Source organism: Petromyzon marinus, unplaced genomic scaffold (assembly GCF_048934315.1).
Source record: "Petromyzon marinus isolate PM22_M1 ecotype Great Lakes invasive population unplaced genomic scaffold, UKy_Petmar_22M1.pri1.0 PM_G_Scaffold_72, whole genome shotgun sequence".
Lineage (NCBI taxonomy): Eukaryota > Metazoa > Chordata > Hyperoartia > Petromyzontiformes > Petromyzontidae > Petromyzon > Petromyzon marinus.
The window spans coordinates 430,540-455,000 of record NW_027423027.1 but is presented as its reverse complement, the minus strand read 5'-3'; the positions used below and the strand labels follow the sequence as shown (position 1 = coordinate 455,000).

The window sequence follows — 24,461 nt, the reverse complement described above, 5'->3', positions numbered from 1 at the left end:
GCTCACCATCATGAAGGTCCTTAATGATCGTGAGCAGAGGGTCAGGTACTCCAAAAGCACGAAGAACAACGCAGAGCCCAGGCCTACTGATGGTATCATTGGCCTTGACCAGGTCAATAAAGCAGAGATGTAGGTCTTGTTGGAATTCCCTACACCTCTGCTGTAGCAGACGGACAGAAAATATGGCATCTGTGCAGGACCGCCCTTTCCTGAAACCGCATTGGGGCTCCGCAAGCCTCTCCTCAGCGTGCCTGGCAAGGCGATGTTGAATAATCCTTGCCAGGACCTTTCCCGGTACACTGAGGAGTGAGATGCCCCTGTAGTTATTACAGTCTGTGCGGTCCCCCTTCTTAAAAAGGGGGACCACCAGGGCATCCTTCCAATCCTGCGAAACCCGTCCAGTGGTCCAGACTGTTCTTATGATGTCATATAGGGCAGTCTGTGCACAAACGCCGCCCTCCCTCAGCATTTCGCTTGGGAGATCATCTCTGCCCGCTGCCTTTCCTGGTCTCAGACTCCGGATCGCCTTCAGTACTTCCTCAACAGATGGCACCTCAGCCAGCCACTCACAGGGGGTGACTTTTTTCAATACTTGAGGCACCGCAGCCTCAGCAGGGTCATCCTCACTTTGTGCCACGATGTTTTCCTGGCTGAGGGATTTTCCCTCCCCCAGGACCTCACAGAAATGCTCAGCAAATCTGCAAACCTGTTCCTGGGGGTCGGAGATTGCGTCATCGTTTTTTCCCCTAATGATGGTAATAGGTGTGGCACTGCAGATTACTTTTTTGATGGAGTTAAATAGAGATTTGTGATCACGGGCCACTGAGGCAGACTCCATCTCCTCAGCAACCCGTGACCACCACCCATCCTTGCAGTGCCTCACGGCTTTCCGAACCTCCGAGCGAAGGCTGCGGTAAGCCTCCTCATTCTCTGACGTGGGATTCTGTAGCCGATGACAATGGGCCTGTCGCTTTTTCTCAACCATCCTGAACACCTCCTCTGTCAGCCAGGGTCTCTGGGGAGGTCTGGACCGCGTACCCAAAGCAGCCATTGCAGCTGCATGAGTCACAGTCCTAAACCTCGCCCATTTACCCTCGACATCAGGAGGAGTCGGGGACGTTGTCAATCCCAGCCGCAAGCGATGATGAAATTCTCGCTTGCAACTTTCATCAGATAACTGAGACCAGGCCACTTTAGGTTGGAATGGGGTCCTGGGTGTACACCCTCCACCGGAGTGGAAGAATGGCAGGCGCATCTTACAGATGACTAGTCGATGGTCAGAGGGCAGATCATCTCCACGGTAAGTCCTGGTGTCAAGGACATGGGCTCGTATCCGCTGGTCCGTCACTATGTAGTCCAGCAGATGTTCTTGCTTGGACCCGGCATGCATCCATGATGTTGTGTGGATGCGCTGATGCCGGAACACCGTGTTGGTAATTACAAGACACGTACACACACAGATACACACAGACACAGACACACACAGATATACACAGACACACACACAGATATACACAAACACACACACACAGATATACACAGACACACACACAGACAGATACACACAGACACACACACACACAGATACACACAGACACAGACACACACAGATATATACCGACACACACACACAGATACACGCAGACACAGACACACACAGATACACACACACACAGATACACACAGACACACAGATATACACAGATACACACACAGATATACACAGACTCACACACAGATATACACAGACACAGACACACAGACACACACAGACACACACACAGATATACACAGACACAGACACACAGACACACACAGACACACACACAGATATACACAGACACAGACACACAGACACACACAGACACACACACAGATATACACAGACACACACACACAGATACACACAGATACACACAGACACAGACACACACAGATAGACACAGACACACAGATAGACACAGACACACTCAGATACACACAGACACACACACAGATACACACAGACACACACACACAGATATACACAGACTGTCTCTGTCTCTCTGTCTGCCTCTGTCTCTCTCTCTGTCTGTGTCTCTGTCTCTTTTTGTCTGTCTGTGTCTCTGTCTCTCTGTGTCTCTGTCTCTCTGTCTGTCTCTCTGTCTCTCTGTCTGTGTCTCTGTCTCTCCGTGTTTCTGTCTCTCTCTGTCTCCCCGTAACTCCCCGTATCTCCCCGTGTCTTCCCGCTCTCATAGTCAACACCACCAACACCACCACCACCACCCCCACTCTCCCACCACCACCCCCACTCCCACCACCACCACCCCCACCACCACCACCACCCCCACCACCACCACCACCTCCTCCGTGCGCTTGATGTTGACGCTGATGGTGACGCTGATGGTGGCGGCGGCGTTTCTGGCGCCCTTCCTGCTGGGCACCACGTGGGGCATTTGGAGCGCCGCCGGCAAGCGTCCCGGTGAGCGGCGGTGGTGGTGGTGGTGGTGAGGGCGGTGGTGGTGGTGGTGGTGGTGGGGGTGGTGGGGGTGGTGGTGGTGGTGGGGGTAGTGGTGGTGGTGATGGTGGTGGTGGTGGGGGTGATGGTGGTGGTGGTGGTGGCAGTGGGGGTGGTGGTGGTGGTGGGGGTGGTGGTGGTGGTGGGGGTGGTGGTGGTGGTGGTGATGATGGGGGTGGTCGTGGTGGTGGTGGTGGTGGCGGTCTGCCGAGATGTTGACTGCCTCGCCGGGCACGCGGGAGGTCTCGCTGCTACGGTATGGACACAACATTGCCGTTATGTCCACAGTAGGGCTCGTTGTTGTGTTACATGGCGTGAATATCTCAACGCTTTGTCATTAAAGCCTTCACCACCTGACACAGCCAATTAGTTACTAGTTTATAGTGTAGTGTAGTGTGTTGTGTATTTGTATAGTGTAGTGTATAGTGTAGTGTATAGTGTAGTGCATAGTGTAGTGTATAGTAGTGTATAGTGTAGGTATAGTAGTGTATAGTGTAGTGTATAAGTGTAGTGTATAGTGTAGTGTATAGTAGTGTATAGTGTAGTGTATAGTAGTGTATAGTGTAGTGTGTAGTGTATATTAGTGTATAGTGTAGTGTATAGTAGTGTATAGTGTAGTGTATAGTGTAGTGTGTGGTGTAGTGTATAGCGTAGTGTATAGTGTAGTGTATAGTGTAGTGTATAGTGTAGTGTAAAGTGTAGTGTAGTGTGTAGTGCAGTGTATAGTGTAGTGTAAAGTGTAGTGTATAGTGTAGTGTATAGTGTAGTGTATAGTGTAGTGTATAGTAGTGTAAAGTGTAGTGTATAGTGTAGTGTGTAGTGCAGTGTATAGTGTAGTGTATAGTGTAGTGTATAGTAGTGTATAGTGTGTTTAGTGTAGTGTATAGTGTAGTGTATAGTAGTGTATAGTGTAGTGTATAGTGTAGTGTATAGCGTACTGTATAGTGTATAGTATAGTGTAATGTATAGTGTATAGTGTAGTGTATAGTGTAGTGTATAGTAGTGTATAGTGTAGTGTATAGTGTAGTGTATAGTGTAGTGTATAGTGTAGTGTATAGTGTAGTGTGTAGTGTAGTGTATAGTGTAGTGTATAGTGTAGTGTATAGTGTAGTGTATAGTAGTGTATAGTGTAGTGTATAGTGTAGTGTATAGAGTAGTGTATAGTAGTGTATAGTGTAGTGTATAGTGTAGTGTAAAGTTGTTGTTGTTTGTAGGAGGAGGAGGCGCCCAGAGCCTGGACCACGAGAAGCTGCAGATGACTGATGGTGTCAATGTCGTGTGCAGGTAACCATCACCATCACCACCATCACCATCACCACCATCACCACCACCACCACCACCACCATCACCACCACCATCACCATCACCACCACCACCATCACCACCACCATCACCACCACCATCACCACCACCATCATCACCACCACCACCACCATCACCACCACCATCACCACCACCATCACCACCATCACCATCACCACCATCACCACCACCATCACCATCACCACCACCACCACCACCATCACCACCACCACCATCACCACCATCACCACCACCATCACCACCACCACCACCATCACCACCACCACCATCACCACCACCATCACCACCATCACCACCATCACCTCCACCATCACCACCAGCACCACCACCACCATCACCACCACCATCACCACCATCACCACCACCACCATCACCACCATCACCACCACCACCACCATCATCACCATCACCACCACCATCATCACCATCACCACCACCATCACCACTATCATCATCACAACCACCACCATCACCACCACTACCACCATCACCACCACCATCACCACCACCACCACCGTCACCACCATCACCACCATCAACACCATCATCACCACCACCATCATCACCATCACAACCACCATCGCCACTATCATCACCACCACCATCACCACCACTACCACCATCACCACCACCATCACCACCACCACCGTCACCACCATCACCACCACCACCGCCTTCACCACCACCATCACCACCATCACCACCACCATCACCACCACAACCACCATCACCACCACCACCATCACCACCACCATCACCACCACCATCACCACCATCACCACCACCATCACCACCATCACCACTATCATCATCACAACCACCACCATCACCACCACTACCACCATCACCACCACCATCACCACCACCACCACCGTCACCACCATCACCACCACCACCGCCACCACCACCACCATCACCACCATCACCACCACCATCACCACCACCACCATCACCACCACCATCACCACCATCACCACCATCAACACCATCATCACCACCACCATCATCACCATCACCACCACCATCGCCACTATCATCACCACCACCATCACCACCACTACCACCATCACCACCACCATCACCACCACCACCGTCACCACCATCACCACCACCACCGCCTTCACCACCACCATCACCACCATCACCACCACCATCACCACCACAACCACCATCACCACCACCACCATCACCACCACCATCACCACCACCATCACCACCATCACCACCACCATCACCACCACCATCACCACCATCACCACCACCATCACCACCATCACCACCACCATCACCACCATCATCACCATCACCACCATCACCACCACTACCACCATCACCACCACTACCACCACCATCACCACCATCACCACCATCACCACCACTACCACCATCACCACCATCACCACCATCACCATCACCACCACCACCATCACCACCACCACCATCACCACCACCATCACCACCATCACCATCACCACCATCATCACCACCACCATCACCACCACCACCATCACCACCATCACCACGATCACCACCATCACCATCACCACCGCCACCATCACCACCATCACCACCACCATCACCACCACCATCACCACCACCATCACCACCACCACCAGGTATGTAGAAGGGATGAACGATGAATCGATCTGAAATCGAAATCGCAATTTGAACAATGCGATGAGCAAATTGCAAAGGCTGTGATTCTGTGCGTGTCTTTATTTATTTCACTTAACAATTGTTCTATGTTTGATTGTTCTATTTCATAATTGTTTTTTTACCCTTTTATCTGGAAACAAAAGTGACACATTTTTTACAAGGAGTCATGTTGACATTGACCACAATACCTGCGGTCGGAACGCAAACACAAAACAACAACTCTGATAATGTATTGGCACTGTCCTTGAAATTGATTGGTCCACACCCGAGACGGCTTTCTTTAGAGCCTCGTCTCACGTTGGTGTTGGACCAGAAGACGCCAAAAGGCGCACAACTCAAAGACAATGCACCATCAGAGTATGAGAGCTCGGGGTAAAGCATTTGCACCATTGGAAACCGCATTTGCCAGTAACAAAATATGATGATGGGTTTTTTACCCTTTTTACATTATCAGAGTTGTTTTGTGTTTGCGTTCCGACCGCAGGTATTGTGGTCAATGTAAACATGACTACTTGTAAAAAAGGTGTCAGTTTTGTTGCCAGATAAAAGGGTAAAAAACCAATCATCGTATTTTGTTACTGGCAAATGAGGTTTCCAATGATGTTCTATTTCAATTAGAACATTTTAATAAATACACGCTGGAAGCAATTCAAGTTCTCATTCTTGCATTAGAATATATCCAGAGCAGCTCATATTGTGGTGGTATCACGTGGCAATGACTCCATCACGTGTTTTACATCGATTACACAGTGAATATTGAATCGGAGCTTGACTCAATGTATTTTTTATCGCAAATCAAATCGCAATCGATCTGTCAGAGAAATGTCACTTGGATATCTTCCCCAAGTGGCTGAGCCCCAGTACGGAGTCTGACTCCTCGCTCACTGTCCTCACTTCTTACAGTGACTTGGACAGCAGCCTGCTGGCCGGGGGTCGCCTTGACGACAACTACGACGGTGATGGTGGTGATGGTGGTGGTGGTTATGGTGGTGATGGTGGTGGTGGTGATGGTGGTGATGGTGGTTATGGTGGTGGTGATGGTGGTGATGGTGGTGATGGTGGTGATGGTGGTGGTGATGGTGGTGGTGGTGGTGATGGTGGTGATGGTGGTGGTGATGGTGGTGATGTTGGTGATGGTGGTGGTGATGTTGGTGATGGTGGTGATGGTGGTGGTGATGGTGGTGGTGATGGTGGTGGTGATGGTGGTGGTTATGGTGGTGATGGTGGTGGTGATGGTGGTGGTGATGGTGGTGGTGATGGTAGTGATGGTGGTGGTGATGGTGGTGGTGATGGTGGTGGTGATGGTGGTGGTGATGGTGGTGATGGTGGTGATGGTGGTGGTGGTGGTGATGGTGGTGGTGATGGTGGTGATGGTGGTGGTGGTGGTGATGGTGATGTTGGTGATGGTGGTGATGGTGGTGGTGATGGTGGTGATGGTGGTGGTGATGGTGGTGGTGATGGTGGTGATGGTGGTGGTGATGGTGGTGGTGGTGATGGTGGTGGTGGTGATGGTGGTGGTAGTGGTGGTGATAGTGATGGTGGTGATGGTGGTGATGGTGGTGGTGATGGTGGTGATGGTGGTGATGGTGATGTTGGTGATGGTGGTGATGGTGGTGGTGGTGGTGATGATGGTGGTGATGGTGGTGACGATGGTGATGGTGGTGATGGTGGTGATGGTGATGGTGGTGGTGATGGTGGTAATGGTAGTGGTGATGGTGGTGATGTTGGTGGTGATGGTGGTGATGGTGGTGGTGATGGTGATGGTGGTGGCGATGATGATGATGGTGATGGTGGTGGTGATGGTGGTGATGGTGGTGGCGACGATGGTGATGGTGGTGATGATGGTGGTGGTGGCGACGATGCTGATGGTGGTCGCGATGGTGATGATGGTGGTGGCGACGATAGTGATGGTGGCGACGATGATGGCGATGGTGATGGTGGCAAGGATGGTGATAATGGTGAAGATGATGATGGTGGTGATGGTGGCAAGGATGATGATGGCGACGATGGTGATGGTGGCGACGATGGTGATGGTGATGATGGTGAGGATGGTGGTGATGGTGGCGACGATGATGACGATGGTGATGGTGGAAAGGATGATGATGATGGTGGTGGCGATGGTAGTGATGATGATGGTGGTGGCGGTAGTGATGATGGTGGTGATGGTGGCAAGGATGCACCGTGGGGATGATGGAGCAGCACGTGGAGTTGGAGGAGGTGGAGGAGGTCTCAATGGAGGAGGTCTCAGTGGAGGAGGTGGTGGAGGTCTCAGTGGAGGAGGTCTCAGTGGAGGAGGAGGTGGAGGAGGTCTCAGTGGAGGTGGTGGAGGAGGTCTCAGTGGAGGTGGAGGAGGTCTCAGTGGAGGAGTTGGAGTAGGTCTAAGTGGAGGTGGAGGAGGTCTCAGTGGAGGTGGAGGAGGTCTCAGTGGAGGAGGTCTCAGTGGAGGAGGTGGAGGAGGTCTAAGTGGAGGAGTTGGAGGAGGTCTCAGTGGAGGAGGTCTCAGTGGAGGTGGAGGAGGTCTCAGTGGAGGAGGTGGAGGAGGTCTCAGTGGAGGTGGAGGAGGTCTCAGTGGAGGAGGTGGAGGAGGTCTCAGTGGAGGTGGAGGAGGTGGTCTCAGTGGAGGAGTAGGTGGAGGAGGTCTCAGTGGAGGAGGAGGTGGAGGAGGTAGAGGTGGAGGTGTAGGAGGAGGTGTAAGAAGTGTAGGAGGAGGAGTAATAATAAGAGGAATAGGTGGAGTCTGTTGGGGACAGCCCCTGGTTGATGTTTCTCTCTCTGCTCCCTCAGTCTCACACCGCTCCCTCAGTCTCACACCGCTGGCGAGACCTCAGGCTCCGTGTGTGTGCAGCGCGTGCAAGGCCGCCGCTGCCGCAGCCACCACCGTCATGATGTTGATGTTATTGTTGATGTTATTGTAGGGGCATAGCACCGTGTTGATGTTGTTGTTGATGTTATTGTTGTTATTGTAGGGGCATAGCACTGTGTTGATGTTATTGTTGATGTTATTGTTGATATTATTGTTGTTGATGTTATTGTTGTTGATGTTATTGTAGGGGCACAGCGCGCCTGCTGATGGAAGAGGGTAACTTCGGTGCATCACGTGGTGCACCACGTGAGACATCACGTGGTGCACCACGTGATGTCTGGAATCCTCCGTCGTGGCTGTTCAAGTTCGTCATCGTCGTCATTGTCATCGTCGTCATTATCATCGTCGTCATTGTCATCGTCGTCATCATCGTCGTCATTGTCATCATCGTCGTCATTGTCATCATCGTCGTCATCGTCGTCATCATCGTCGTCGTCATCGTCGTCATCATCATCGTCGTCGTCATCGTCGTCATCATCATCGTCGTCATCATCATCGTCGTCATCATCATCGTCGTCGTCTTCACCACCTAGTGAGACGGCGCTGGCGACTGCTCTTACTGAGCAACAGACGGTGCCACTACTTGTGGTGAGGGTCAAAGTGCGTCCGCCCACGTAGGGCGGCGGTGTTCACGTTGTTGTTGTTGTTGCTCTCCGTCACTACAACTTGTTGTTGTTGCTCTACGTCACTACAACTTGTTGTTGTTGCTCTACGTCACTACAACTTGTTGTTGTTGCTCTACGTCACTACAACTTGTTGTTGTTGTTGCTGAATAAAGAAGCCCCTACAAGTATTGCCGACTCCCCAACTGCGTCACTACAACTTGTTGTTGACTTAAAGCTTTCGCGAGTGCAGGAATTCATATTCTTTGGGGGACTTTCTATAAAGTCACGTGGGATATGTTCAGAAATAATCAAATAAACAAAGAAAACTACGACGTCTCGATCGCAACGCAGGCGACCGTCATCAGGAGGGGAAGAAGTGGGGCGATCGCTAAAGGCAAAGAAGAAGAAGCTGTTTTAAAGGATTAAAACGGGCGCAGCTCCAGCGTCGTGGATCACAAGCGGAGATGTTCACGTGAACTGGGAGAATCGACAGAAGGGTGAAGAAATTAACAACTTGCGGTGATGTTCACGTTAACTGGGAGAATCGAGAGAAGGGTGGACGCACGAGCCGTGGAGAAATTAACAACTTGCGGTGGGCCCAATGCACAGGGCGACACCGCGGGAACTGGAATTGATGGTCCCATCTTTAGTAAAATAAAACGAACATTGGGAGGTGACAGGATGGACACATCACAGCCAGTTACGACAAACTGGTCCATGACGTCCTTCCAATGATTGCTGAGTCTGTACCCATCCTCTCGGTTCAAATTGTGTCTGTGGATGGCCTCAATAACGAATCTTTGCTGATAGCCAGTGGGCTTACAAAGTAACTTCGTCTTAGAGAAATCTATTTCGCGTGAGCCAACCGCATTAAAACAATGATCAGCCACGGCCGAGGTGTTGATCCTTCCGTGTTTCAAATCCGCCTTCTGCTCACGAACACGGCCCGAGAAGTGTCGCTTAAATTTAGATTTAAAGCTTTCGTGACTGCAGTAATTCAATTCTTAGCTCTTTCGGTAAAGTCACGTCGAAGGGAAACAATAAAATAATAAAATATATATAAAACAATAAAAATTCTCACGACGTTTCGACCAGTTCACGTGGTCGTTTGTGTTATGGTCGAAACGTGAGAATTTTGATTGTTTATATATTTTATTATTTTATTGTTTCCCTTCAACGTGACTTTAGCGAAAGAGCTAAGAATAAGTGTCGCTTAGTTTCCCCAATGTAACTGCTGCCACAGACACAGTTTGTGTTTGTAGACGCCGGGGTATTGCACGTCAGGGATCAACATCCTTCGCAGATGGGATTAGCTCACGGATTTTACGCACTGTTAAATCGAGCCTGGATCTTGTGTGTTTGCTCAGGATTTTAGAAGTATTTTTGATGACCCCTGCTAATGTATGACAAGGTGATGGTTTTGATTGGGTCCTCAGATGGTTCTTTCCCAACGGTTGGGGTGATAGCTTTACGGATTGTGTGGTCCGAATATCCATTCGTCTTGAGAGCTTGGTGCAAGTGTTTCAGTTTTTCAGTTTCTTTATTTTGGTATAGCCCTGTGAGCCATTCGGCTCTTGAATCGGGTGCAACCACAACAAACAAAAAAAACTAAAATACGAACAAGAAAACATCTTAAAGTGATTCATCTTCTTTGGTTCTTTCGGTAAAGTCACGTAGAATGATAATAAAATAATAAATTGATAAAATAAAATAACACAATAATATTCTCAATAATAATATTCTCAATATTATTGTGTTATTTTATTTTATCAATTTATTATTTTATTCTCATTCTACGTGGTGACTTTACCGAAAGAACCAAAGAAGATGAATCCTTGCAGTCACAAAAGCTTTAAATCGAAATAAAATCTTAAAGTGACTATGTGTGACTGTGCAAACAGAAAATCCAGGAAAAAAACAGCAAAATATTCCTGAAAAAAGCACCGTGCACCAACGCTGTGTGCAAAAAATCCCAGTGGGATGCAAGTCAAACAACAACCACAAGAAAACTTAGATTAAGGCCATCAGTCTAACTCCGTACTACAACAAAACAAACATGTCCAAACCAAAAAACGTTTTCCAAATCACCAAAAAATAAAGCCATTATTGCAACGTAACAGTGATCACAGGGACTGTGACCGAATTTGTACAATAAACTACATAAATAACATGTAACACCAAATCCTAGAGCCATAGCTGGCTTCATGAGTTACTCCACAACAACAGAAGCATCGGTCGGAGTATCACATTTTTCAATGCACCTTTAAGATCAGCACGCTGGCTAGGTGATGATGGTTGGATGATACATCGAGCTCTATGGTGTAGAGACTCTTCCCCATCTTATCCCCCTCTCGTCCGTCTACGTGTGGAGGGAGTGGTGTTGGATGGAGGGGGGAGGGAGGGGAGGTGAACGCCTTGGCAAACCTTCACTGAGCGTCTCTTCTGGCTGGGTTCATCATTAATTGTGGTCCTTCGCTCTGGCTGGGTTCATCATTAATTGTGGTCCTTCTCTCTGGCTGGGTTCATCATTAATTGTGGTCCTTCTCTCTGGCTGGGTTCATCATTAATTGTGGTCCTTCTCTCTGGCTGGGTTCATCATTAATTGGGGTCCTTCTCTCTGGCTGGGTTCATCATTAATTGGGGTCCTTCGCTCTGACTGGGTTCATCACAGTGTCACTGTGTGTCACTGTGTGTCACACTGTGTCACACTGTGTCACAGTGTTACAGTGTTACACTGTGACACACTGTGTGTCACTGTGTAACACTTACACTGTAACACTGTAACACACAGTGTGACACTGTGTGACACACTGTCATACTGTGTCACTGTGTCACACTGTGTAACACTGTGTCACTGTAACACACTGTGTGACATACACACTGTGACACACACACTGTGTGTGTCACAGTGTGTATCTGGTGAGTCTATGGGTCTCTGTGTGCTGAGTCTGAGTCTCTGTGTGATGAGTCTATGTATCTCTGTGTGGTGAGTCTATGGGTCTCTGTGTGCTGAGTCTATGAGTCTCTGCGTGTGCTGTGAAGAAGGGCCTTTGTTCGAAACGTCGCCTATTATGTTTTTTTTAGGTCTCCAAGTTATTGACGAATGTGCCGCGTTTTATTGCTGTTTGTGCACCACTGCGAACGCGGAATCTCAAAAGTATTTGTTACGTTGGAGCTGGAGCACACTTTGATGAGGTCATCACGTTTGAGCTCGCGAGTGACTTCGACACGTGAATAATATTGCTTCGCGTGATGACGTCATCTTGCGATACACTAGCGGTCATGCTCGCGTGATGACGTCACGGGGCAGGAGCCCCTAGTCGCGCATGCGCAGTGAGGACTCCCTTCTTTCCGCCACAGCCGCCCGCCATGGTGGGTTTCTACGTCCGCGGCCATCCGAGGCTTCGCGATCCGCGTTCATCTTCGGCCATGGAGCTCTCCTCGCGGGAACTCGCGTGCTCAGAATGTCGCCGCCGCCTTGCTTCGTGACTGTGTGCAGCTATTTATTGTCGGAGTGTCCTGGTTTTAGCGACATCGGTGTTGGCTTAGATTCGAGGGCGGCAGGCCCCCTGGCTTCGCGGCCATTGAACGTCAACTTGTTGAGGCTTCGCCTGTGGTCCAATGGACGCGTTGATAAATAGTTATACTCGTTATAGTTACACGCTGTTTAGTTACCGATTACGTTCCGCGCTGCGTTATTCATTGGTGCGAGTTTTATATGTGCATTGTTTTTGCCGTGGTCTATCCACTGTTAGATGAAAGCAGTCTGCCTCTTTTTAACGACCTTGCGACTCGCCTGTTTGTGTTGCGCGGCGAAACGATTGATGGTGACAGACGCCTTCGCTGGGTTGCGTGTGTGGCTTAGACGGCCACGGTGTCGATCTATTTCATCGGTTGGACGAGCATGTATTCAACCCGCCACCGAGCTCGCACAAGTAGCCGGTTTGGCTGCAGGTTGCACCGCAAGTGATGGCGTCTTAAGAAACCGCGTGTCCAGCAGCTGTGGACAGAAAACGCCATAAGCATCATATAGGCCGCGGGACTCGGTTGGGGATCAGTGCAGTAGTACTACCCTTGTACGGTGCTTGTGATGCCTCGACACCTTCCAACTTGGTGTGGGAGAGTAGCAGCAGCACGAGACGTGCGTGTTGGCGCGGTCATTCTCTCATCCAGCAGTGGATTGACCTGAGGACTGTTGGCGTCCCAAACCTGCTTGGAGAGTTGCCGCAGGTTTCCCTTCAAAAATATTCCTCCCTGGGTTCTTGATTGGTTTTATGTGCACATGGCTCAACACACGAGACCAGGCATCTGAATAATATATTTAACGTTTTTGTGCGGATTTAAATAATTTCCCGAGTGTTGACAATGTTTAATCTCCGTACAGGTCTTCTTGGATTAGATCGCGTAAATATGCAAATGTATCGTTAAACCTGCCACCGGCCGATTAGTAAGGTTTGTCACGTCAGAACATGCCAATTCGTTACTAGTACGGCACAAATCTGGCTGTCACCTGATGAAGCTAGGTGTAATTACTGGCGAAACGTCGTACTCAGATTGTAAATGTTGTGGCTTGGCTCTCCAACACTGATGTGCTGTACTAGTATACTACACAATACACTACACTATACAATACACTAGTGCTGTACTAGTAACGAATTGGCATGTTCAGTTTACGTGACAACCCTTACTAGTTGGCTGTGTCGGGTGGTGGCGGGTTTTATCGACACTTTTATATATTTACGCCATCTAACCCAAAACACTCTACTATGGATGATAGTGGTCGCGAAAGCCTACGTGTTAAACTGAATGTTTAATCTGCAATGCAGTAAATTGCCGATGTGTAGGGTATTCCACGCCACCAGACCTTAATGTTTACTGTTGTACGTAAACCGTTCTGGTGGTGTGGTTCGTTAAACTATCCTTTAGCCTTTGTCTACTGCGACCTATTCGATTTTGCCCAACCTCTTCGTGCTGAAAGCGTGCCATAGGTAATTGTAGACTTATGGGTGGCAATTGTTCTTATAAGGGCGAGTAAAATATAAACTTGAGTATTGTTTTGTTTGGGAAGTCTGTCGTAATGTGACCTTGGTGCGAAGCATCTGAGCGGATATAAAACGCTGCGTGTCCAGGAAAATGACGTTTTGTGTGGTCTTTGCTTTCGGCTCTCTTTCTCCGTTAGGCAAAGCGCACGAAGAAGGTTGGCATTGTGGGCAAGTATGGCACGCGGTACGGCGCGTCCCTGCGTAAGATGGTGAAGAAAATCTAGATCAGCCAGCACGCCAAGTACACGTGCTCCTTCTGCGGCAAGGTGAGGGGCGCCAACCCACGTGGCAATAGGGGCACGTCTGGGCGTTATCCGGTGGCTCGCGCTGGTTGGGTCAAGTTGTGAGTGCCAGCCTGCAAAGGTCAAGATTGCAATTGGGTGGTGGTCGTCACCGGCAATGGTTGCCTCAATAGGGTTTTTTTGCGAATAAAATTGGGCCTGGACTACTGTCCTTGCAGTTGCAGGGCAGAAAAAGCAGTCTCAGGTAGGACTGCCTCGACCCTTAAACCGACTACAATAACAGGTCATCGGCTAATAAAGCAAGACTTTAAAGGACCGATACAAAGTTAAACGTCGTTACCCCAAGGAGTGGCAGTGGCTGTTTCTGTCTGGATAAATGGGATATGGCTTCTTTCAATTTTAATTTCAGACGTTACACGTGACTAACCCAGGGTTTTGTCGCCTGTGTACACCGATCACTGTTCATTAAACACTCTTCTAGACATTCTCATTTGCTAGACACAACTCCCATCGCTTCCTCTGCCCTACCAATTTGCCGTGGTTGCTCATGATAAATGCACTACCAGTGAAGATTTCCATCCACAATTCCCATAAATTGCCCTCGTGTTGTCCTTAACAAATTGGGGTCCTCGTGCCTTAGTACACGCACACGTGTTGTGCTCACGCTTGTTAATCAGAATCAGAATCAGAAAGGGTTTTATTCGCCATGAAAGTTCACACCAACACGGAATTTACTTTGGCAGGATGGTGCATACATTCAACATACAGGAATCTAAAATCTTAAATAAGTTTTAAACAAGTCTTACTATAATAATAAGGGTTAAAAGTCTAACTAACACCAAGGGGCTGAAGTATATAAAATTGAATAAATATCGAATATAAAATAGCTTTAAGATATAATTTAAAAATAAAAAATACAAATAGGTTAACATAGTTAATATCGGCAAGGTTTAATTATGTAGATAAAATGTTAAAATCAGTGTAAGCCCTTGGCCTTGTTTAACAGGCCAGCAGCAGATGGGAAGAAACTGTTTTTATGGCGTGAGGTTTTGGTCCTGATGGACCGAAGCCTTCTGCCGGAGGGGAGTAGCTGAAACAGAGAGTGTCCAGGGTGGGAGGAATCGGCCATAATCTTTCTCGTTCGCCTCATGGTCCTTGTCGTGTGCAGGTCCTCGAGGGTTGGTAGATTGCAGGCAATTACCTTCTCAGCAGTGTGGATGATACGCTGCAGTCTGCTCTTGTCCTTGGCAGTGGCAGCAGCGTACCAGACGGTTATGGAGGAGGTGAGGATGGATTCAATGATCGCTGTATAGAATTGCACCATCATTGTCTTTGGCAGATTGAATTTCTTCAGCTGCCGTAGAAAGTACATCCTCTGTTGAGCTCTCTTGGTGAGGGAGCTGATGTTCAGTTCCCACTTGAGGTCCTGGGAGAGAATAGTGCCCAGGAAGCGGAAGGACTCTACAATTTTGACTGGGGAGTCTAACAAGGTGATGGGGGTGAGGGGGGCTGTATTCTTCCTGAAGTCCACAACCATCTCAACTGTCTTTAGAGCATTTAGCTCTAAGTTGTTCTGGCTACACCAGGTCACCAGGTTGTCAGCTTCCCACCTATAGTCAGACTCATCCCCACCGGAGATCAGCCCAATGAGGGTGGTGTCGTCCGCAAACTTCAAGAGTTTGACGGACAGATGATTGGAGGTGCAGCTGTTGGTATACAGGGAGAAGAGCAGTGGGTAAAGGACGCAGCCCTGAGGAGTTCCGGTGCTGATGGACCTGGAGTCAGAGATTTGTGTTCCCAGCTTAACGCACTGCTTCCTGTCAGACAGGAAGTCTGTGATCCATTTACAGGTGGTGTAGGGCACGTTCACCTGGAAGAGCTTGTCCTGAAGCAGGGCAGGGATGATGGTGTTCAAGGCAGAGCTGAAGTCCACAAACAGGATCCTGGCGTAGGATGCTGGGGCATCCAGCTGCTGTAGGGTGAAGTGGAGGTCCATGTTAACTGCGTCGTCCACAGACCTGTTGGCTCTGTGGCAAACTGAAGGGGGTTCAGGAGAGGATCTGTGATGGCTTTGAGGTGTGCCAGTACCAGGCACTCAAAAGACTTCATTACCACAGATGTAAGGGCGACCGGTCTGTAATCATTTAGTCCTGTTGGCCTTAGCTTTTTGGGCACAGGGATGATGGTGGAGGACTTGAGACAGGCTGGTACATGGCATGTCTCCAGGGAGGTGTTAAATATGTTGGTGAACACTGGAGACAGCTGGTCAGCGCAGTGCCTGAGGGTGGCTGGAGAGACAGAGTCCGACTCGGCTGTTTTGCGTGGATTCTGCCTCTTGAAAAGTCTATTAACTTCTCCCTCCTGAAAGGAGAGAATCGTCTCTGTAGTATGGGTGGGGGGTGGGGCCTCTTGGGTGGGAAGGGGTGGTTCAGGACAGTCCAATTGTCTTTCAAATCTACAGTAGAACTCGTTCAGGTCGTTGGCTAGGCGGGAGTCATTAGTGGTGTGGGGGGCTCTGGGTTTGTAGTTGGTGATCTGCCTGAGTCCTCTCCAGACAGAAGCAGCGTCGCTAGTATAGAACTGGTGTTTTAGTCTCTCTGAGTACAGTCGTTTAGCCTCTCTCACCGCTTTGCTAAACCTGTTCTTCGACTCCTTGAATCTGTCTCTATCCCCACTCCTAAACGCTTCCTCCTTCTCCAACCTCAACCTTCTGAGCTTTGCTGAGAACCAGGGCTTATTGTTAAAGTTCACCCTGGTACGTGTTGGGATACAGCAGTCCTCACATAAGCTGATGTAGGACGTCACAGCCTCTGTGAGTTCATCCAGACTATTGGTAGCAGTCGTGAACATATCCCAGTCAGTACAGTCTAAGCACGCCCGCAAATCTTCCACAGCCTCACTGGTCCACTGTTTAGATGTCCTCAGCAGGTTTACAGAGTTTTAGTTTCTGCCTGTATGCAGGAATCAGGTGGACCATGGCATGGTCAGAGTGTCCTAGTGCTGTTCGGGGGACGGCGTGGTAGGCTCTACTGACTGTAGTGTAGCAGTGATCCAGAGTGTTCCCTTCTCTGGTTGGGCATTTAATGAATTGTATGTATTTGGGGAGTTCGTGGCTGAGATTACCTTTGTTAAAGTCGCCAAGTACGATAACCAACGAATCTGGATTTGCTTGCTCCACACTCAGAATCTGATCGGCGAGCATGCGTTGGGCCTCTTTAACCTGAGGACAAGGCGGCAAATAAACTCCGACCAAAATGAGCGACGCGAACTCGCGAGGCGAGTAAAACGGTTTACAGGTTATAAAAATTGATTCAAGGAGTGGAGAACAATGTTGCAGAATCACTGTGACATCTAAACACCAGCCACTGTTAATGTAAAAACAAATACCACCGCCTTTCGTCTTGCCGGAGAGTGCTATGTCACGATCCGATCTTACAAGATGGAATCCTGCTAGTTGTAGCGAAGTGTCCGGAATCAAATCACACAGCCATGTTTCCGTGAAGCACAAAACAGAAGCTGAAAGAAAGTCTTTGTTTTTTACCATCAGTAGCTGAAGTTCACCCATTTTGTTGTACAGCGAACGTACGTTGGAGAGGAAAAAGCTCGGAAGCACTGTTCGGATCCCGCGTCTGCGTAGCCGTACTAGAGCCCCCGACCGTTTACCCCTTGGGCAGCGTTTCGCTGCTTGAGCAAAGCCTAGCACGGCATTGACTAGAATGCCTACTAATTCTGCCACTGGAAGCAGAAAAGTAGGAATTAAATCCACAGGAGTTGTTTCCCTGATATTTAAAAGTTTGTCTCTTGTTAGAGAACTCCGAAAATCTTGGCAAAACACTGAATTGACAGACAAAACAAGACAAAACAGGGCGCACAGACCGGCTGAGGCTACCATCATCGGCGCCATCTTCGCACCAGCACGGGTGTGCTGAACAGCAGGACTCTCTCACCAGCACTGGTGTGTTGAACAGTAGGCTCCTCTCACCAGCACGGGAGTGGTGAACAGCAGGCCCCTCTCACCAACACGGGTGTGATGAACAGCAGGCCCCTCTCACCAGCACGGGTGTGATGAACAGTAGGCCTTTCTCACTAGCACGGGTGTGTTGAACAGCAGGCCCCTCTCACCAGCACGGGTGTGCTGAACAGCAGGCCCCTCTCACCAGCATGGGTATGTCGAACAGCAGGCCCCCCTCACCAGCACAAGTGTGCTGTACAGCAGGTCCCTCTCACCAGCACGGGTGTGTTGAACAGCAGGCCTTTCTCACCAACACGGGTGTGCTGAACAGCAGGCCTCTCTCACCAACACGGGTGTGATGAACAGCAGGCCCCTCTCACCAGCACGGGTGTGCTGAACAGTAGGCCCCTCAACACGGGTGTGCTGAACAGGAGGCCTCTCTCACCAGCACGGGTGTGCTGAACAGCAGGCCCCACATCAGCAGGCCTCTCTCACCAGCACAGGTGTGCTGAACAGCAGGCCCCTCTCACCAGCACGGGTGTGTTGAACAGCAGGCCCCTCTCAAGAAAAAACTGGACAAAACAGGGCGCACCAACCAGCCGAGGCTGCCATCATCGGCGTCGTGGTGACATCACCACCACTTAGTGGCGAATGGCGGTTGTTGTGTCACTGTGTGTGTGTACACTGTGTGTGTCACTGTGTGTGTACACTGTGTCACTGTGTGTGTCACTGTGTGTATATACACTGTGTGTGTACCCTGTGTGTGTACACTGTGTGTATACACTGTATGTGTGTACACTGTGTGTGTACCCTGTGTATACACTGTGTGTATACACTGTATGTGTGTACACTGTGTGTGTACAGTGTATACCCTGTGCATGTGTACAGTGTATACACTGTGTACAACGTGTGTGTACACTGCATATACACTGTGTGTACGCTATGTGTGTATACACTGTGTGTCACTGTGTGTGTATACACTGTGTGTGTCACTGTGTGTGTACACTGTCACTGTATGTGTGTACACTGTGTATACACTGTGTGTACACTGTGTGCATGTGTACACTGTGTGTACACTGTGTATACACTGTATGTGTGTACACTGTGTGTGTACAGTGTATACCCTGTGCATGTGTACAGTGTATACACTGTGTGTACATTGTGTGTGTACACTGTATGTGTACACTGTTTGTGTACACTGTTTGTGTCCGAACTCCCGGCAAGGCCATCTACTTAATGACGAGAGAAAATTCACACGAAATGTCCTTTTCAATGAAGTCTTCCAGATGTAAATTGATACAAGCTTTTAATGAGGAAATAAAATCATCTAACTCAAAACACAACACAATTCAAAGATGTTTCATTTTAAAACTTCAAAACGGAGCATGGGGTACTTGCGTGAATGCGTCCTTCGTGTGCAAATGTTGTGACTTTCCTGGCCTGAAGGCCGTCAATGTGTTGGACCATTATTGGTGCACAGCGTCTCAACAACAGCAGTGGGGTTTGCTCCAACCGATGGTTACGAACATCCAGACATGAATCAGCAAGGTGCATTTATAGTCCTAGTTAGACAAAATCTACGTCAGCACGTAAGACAAAACTACAATTCGTGTTTTAGAGAATGTACCTCCTCCTATACGTGTAACTTTCAAGTGGTATGCCTTGTGACTGATGCATAATCCGAGCGTGCTCCCTATTTCAAAGACAATGAGTTGCTCCAGAGGCAGACGCTTCGTGAAACACAAAAGTACCCTTTGACCTGTATCACAAGAACAACGGGTCTCAACTGAGTTCTCTGTACAGGTTACTTCCAAACACACACACACACTTTGTCCTAACTTCACTTATTCAATGTTTGACCCTCAGACAAAATGTTACATGTACGTGCACAATCAGACAAGTATTCATTCTAAATCATTGACAGGCATATTAACAACATTTAATTACTGCAGCGAAATTGACTGCATCACGTTACATCGTATTAACAAGTTATTTTACAAATACGCACCGTCTGCTTAACAGTGTATGTACAACGAACTATTGTTGCGTCATTCAAAACGAGTAGGCCGTTGCATGCTGGCGTCTGGGTCAAAATGTAGCAAATTCAAAACATTACACTACAAATAATAGATCACGGCACTTCAATGGCAACACAAGCAATCGTCATCAGGTGGGACAACCACAGCAGCAATAAGAAGAAACTTCTGGAGTAGGCGCCTACTACTTCAGCAGTTTCTCTTGCTGTGGTTGTCCCACCTGATGACGATTGTGCGTGTTGCGATCTAAACGCCGTGATCTGTTATGTTTCTACCCACGTGGTGACTTTACCGAAAGAACTCAAGAGTGTGGATTACTGCAGTCACGAAAGCTTCGAATCAAGATTGCCTACAAACTACACAACTGAGATGACGCATAAACCAACGCCCCCTACTGACAGGCTCTTGTCCACATGCAGGCCGGTGCAGGGTCACCACCTTGTACCACACAGGGGCAGCTGCTACTTGGGGATGTTCTTCGAGTGTCTGAAATGAGATACAAAACTCCGAGTTGCTGAGGCAATCTTGATTTGAAGTTTGTGACTGCAGGGATCCAAACTCATTGGTTCTTTCGGTAAAGTCACGTAGAGGCGATTAAGCAAGCACCATATAAATGCAATTGATAACATAGTGAATGCTTGGGGGCTTATTGGCTCTCGCTCCTGGTCAGAGATCTCCCCAAACCACAGGTCCACAAAGATGGTCCGCTCGCTCTTACTCTGCAGGTTGAACCTGGGAATTGAGTGTTCAACTTCGCATTCTTGTCATTAAAGGCCTGTGACAAAGGTGCATCTATTGTAGCGACATCGTCTCTGGCTTACACATCTACCGGGTCTCCACTTGACGTTGTATTGTCTAGGAGCAAGTCCAACCACACCTCCACTTCCACAAACTGCTGGGAGTTGCCTCGCTCTGCCTCACAGTCAGAATTCTCCTCCTGCTTCACGTTGCCTCCGTCGATGTGAAGGTCCCATTTTGGAGTTGAATATTCATCTTCACATTTTACCTTCACTTCTTCACTCTTCACCATCACTTCTTCACATTTCACCTTCACTTCTTCCCTCTTCATCATCACCTTTTCATATTTCACCTCGATAACTTTAAAAGTGTCCAAGCTGGGATTTTCTTCCGGTTCGTGTTTCATGAGGGATGGGCTCATGGTGGCACTTTGACTTTCACAAGCCGATTTCAGGCTCCACTCTTTGTGGATCTTCTGATGCTTTTGTGTTTTCTGGTGTACTTGAAGATGTTGTTGCTTTGAAAACGCTATCCCGCACGGAGTACACCTGAAGGGTTTCTCTCCTGTGTGTGTTCTCTGGTGTGTTACAAGAGTATATGAATGTGCAAACGTCTTCACGCACACACTGCACTTGAAGGGTTTCTCTCCTGTGTGTGTTCTCTGGTGTATTACAAGAGTAAATGAACGTGCAAACGCCTTCCCACACACACTGCACTTGAAGGGTTTCTCTCCCGTGTGTGTTCTCTGGTGTTCTACAAGAGTAAATGAACGTGCAAACGCCTTCCCACACACACTGCACTTGAAGGATTTCTCTCCTGTGTGAGTTCTCTCGTGCAGTGTGAAATTTCCAGTACGATCCGTGCTGTATGCATGCTGGTCGCATTGTTGCATTGTCGTACCGAGCTGCGCCGAGCGCCTTTGCTCCATCAGACCAATTCTGCAGAGGAAGCGTCAGAGGAAGCGTCAGCTGCAGACAGAAAAAAATAATATCCACACCATCTACACGACAGTATCGAGGCACAGAGGAATGCATATATAGTCACATGTGACTTACACGTCTATACTTATTCATATATTCAGAATGTAGTAAAAACGTTTCCCAAATTCATCACACGGGCTGTTATGGCACACAATGAGAGGGCAAATGCCTGGAAGCCCTCGTATCTTCAAAATTAATGTTCACCCAAAACTCCGAGCACACAATTTCGGCTGTCTGGCTACAAAAGGAATATTTATGAGAGCTAAATTCAGCTGACATAGCAAAGGGTGTTGAAAACAATACTATTTGTGTTAGGCAGAAATGCATAAATCAACGTTCAATCGCAACTTAGAGGTGTGAATCCAAGCTCAGATGTCCTTGAATGCTGGGATGAACAGTTTCGACTTCAGCTGAATGTGTGTGCTGTGTTAACTTCCTGTTTCCATTCTTATAAAGAGTTCCAGAGGAAAACAAAAGTACACTATTGTTACGCTATAACCTCCGTGTTCAATAGAGTTAATAGACTTTACTTCAAACACAAACTTGACACTGTCACACACTGGCAGTGGCGTGTCTAGAATCATGCTGGCCACCTTCATCTGCTCGGCATCAATGCTTTCTCACTCCACCAAGTAATTAATCGAGGATCAACGAAAACAGCCGAGGCTAACTGGAGTTTGCGTGTCTCTCTCCGTGGTGAGATGTTAACTACCTCACCTGGTGTACAGGTAGTCGTGGGTTCGATCCCGACCCTGACGCCTGCTGTATATTTGGAGTTTGCGCATCTCTCCGCTGAGTGTCTTTGACCGATAGACATTGACACACGTATTCTTGTTTCTTTCAGTAAAGTTACGTAGATAGAAAATAACAATAACAGATAATACAATTACATTAAATAAAGACCACTTGTGTTGCGATCAAAACGACGTGAGTTGTTTTTGCTTTATTTACAATTATTAATTATTTTTATGTTATTTTCATTTAATTTTCTATCTACGTGACTTTACCGAAAGAACCAAGAATATTAATTCCTGCAGTCACCAAAGTTTTAAGTCAAAACATTCACACACGTTGACAAAGCCTCACCTTGTGTTGTTATGGGCAGGTCGCTTCTGATAACAAGATCGGTATAGCAGCTCAAGCGGGCTTGGCCTGGTAACAAAAGAACGAAAATAAAAACTGCGTGAATATTTACAATAAAACAAAGTTACAAAGTGGCGAGCCGGGTGAAGACAAATTAAACTTAAGCGAGATAATTAAAGTGAATGCAATCAGGCGAGGGCAGGAGGCAAGGCCCCGCGTGGCTAGGCCCCGCGTTGTAAAGTTCCAACCTGGACATCGATTCCGATGCTCGCTGCTACTCAACTGACATCCCTACGAGAGAGAGAGGCTCTACCTTGGTAAACAACAACAACAACCACCACCACCACAACGATGAGAATTTCTCACCTCGGATTTCAGTGCAAGCGCGCACACGGCAGCTTCCTGTTGCCTCGCGACAGCAGTAAGTAGTATGACGTCACTTCCCTCCCAAGAGCGGCTCTCTAACTGAATAAATTATGTTAATGAAGCCGGCCCATATGTCGAGGGATGGGGGCGTGGGCGCTGAACCCGTCGCAATAAACTCGCGACGGCTTTAACGGACACATTATGTTAATGAGCCACCAGTCACTGGGCGTAGCTTTGCCCAAATAAGGATTGCCACTGGAACGATATCTGCAGTGACCCAGGCGGAGGTGACGTCACGCTCAAGAGCGCGGTGGACTGATGAATACCTTGGTGACATGACGTCACTAGCGAGGTAGACCTCCCACTGGCGTTTCACGCCGGAGGTAATGCAAAGCGGTGACGTCACAGAGTTGAAGTTTATTTAGATTCATTTTCCATTGCTCCCTCCCTTGGGTGTGTGAGCTCAGCAACAACGTGCACATTATTCTGTATACACTGTGTGTGTGTACAGTGTGTATACACAGTGTGTACCCTATGTGGACACTGTGTGTGCACTGCATGTACACTGTATGTGTGTACACTGTGTGTGTGTACACTATGTGTGTACACTGTGTTTGTGTACACTATGTTTGTACACTGTGTATACACTGGGTGTGTACACTGTGTGTGTACACTATGTGTATACAGTGTGTACACTGTGTGTGTACACTCTGTGTACATTGTGTGTGTACACTGTCTGTGCACACTGTGTGTGTACATTGTGTGTACACTGTGTATAAACTGTTTACACTGTGTGTGTACACTGTGTGTGTGTGTACACTGTGTGTATACACTGTGTATGTACACTGTGTACACTGTGTGTATGCACTTTGTGTACACAGTGTGTACACTGTGTGTGTGTACACTGTGTGTGTACACTGTGTGTGTGTACACCGTGTGTGTGTACACTGTGTATGTACACTATGTGTGTGTACACCGTGTGTGTGTACACTGTGTATGTACACTATGTGTGTGTACACTATGTGTGTCCGCATAGAACCAAACCCCCGGCAAGGCCATCTACTTAATGACGAGAGAA

General features: G+C 48.3%; 1 protein-coding gene and 1 long non-coding RNA gene across 4 annotated transcripts in view; one reads left to right on the top strand and one right to left on the bottom strand.

The window, feature by feature from the left end:
- The window catches only part of LOC142920527 (uncharacterized), a 20,243-nt gene extending 11,111 nt beyond the window's left edge, over positions 1–9,132 (top strand). For 2 of the 3 annotated variants that reach the window (XM_076062808.1, XM_076062807.1), the window contains exons 8-10: positions 2,238–2,461; positions 3,712–3,781; positions 6,380–6,464. In XM_076062808.1, the coding sequence (XP_075918923.1) occupies positions 2,238–2,359 (122 nt within the window). In that variant the 3' untranslated portion in view covers positions 2,360–2,461; positions 3,712–3,781; positions 6,380–6,464. Of the gene's footprint in view, positions 1–2,237; positions 2,462–3,711; positions 3,782–6,379 lie in introns of those variants that run through there. The other variant, XM_076062806.1, reaches the window with a different exon arrangement.
- Positions 9,133–19,477: 10,345 nt separating this feature from the next.
- On the bottom strand, positions 19,478–23,432 carry LOC142920521 (uncharacterized). Its single transcript, XR_012938876.1, has 3 exons — positions 23,384–23,432; positions 23,021–23,086; positions 19,478–21,892 (listed from the first exon to the last, which is right to left on the bottom strand). It is a non-coding gene; the product is annotated as an uncharacterized LOC142920521 (long non-coding RNA).
- Between the last annotated feature and the right edge of the window lie 1,029 nt (positions 23,433–24,461).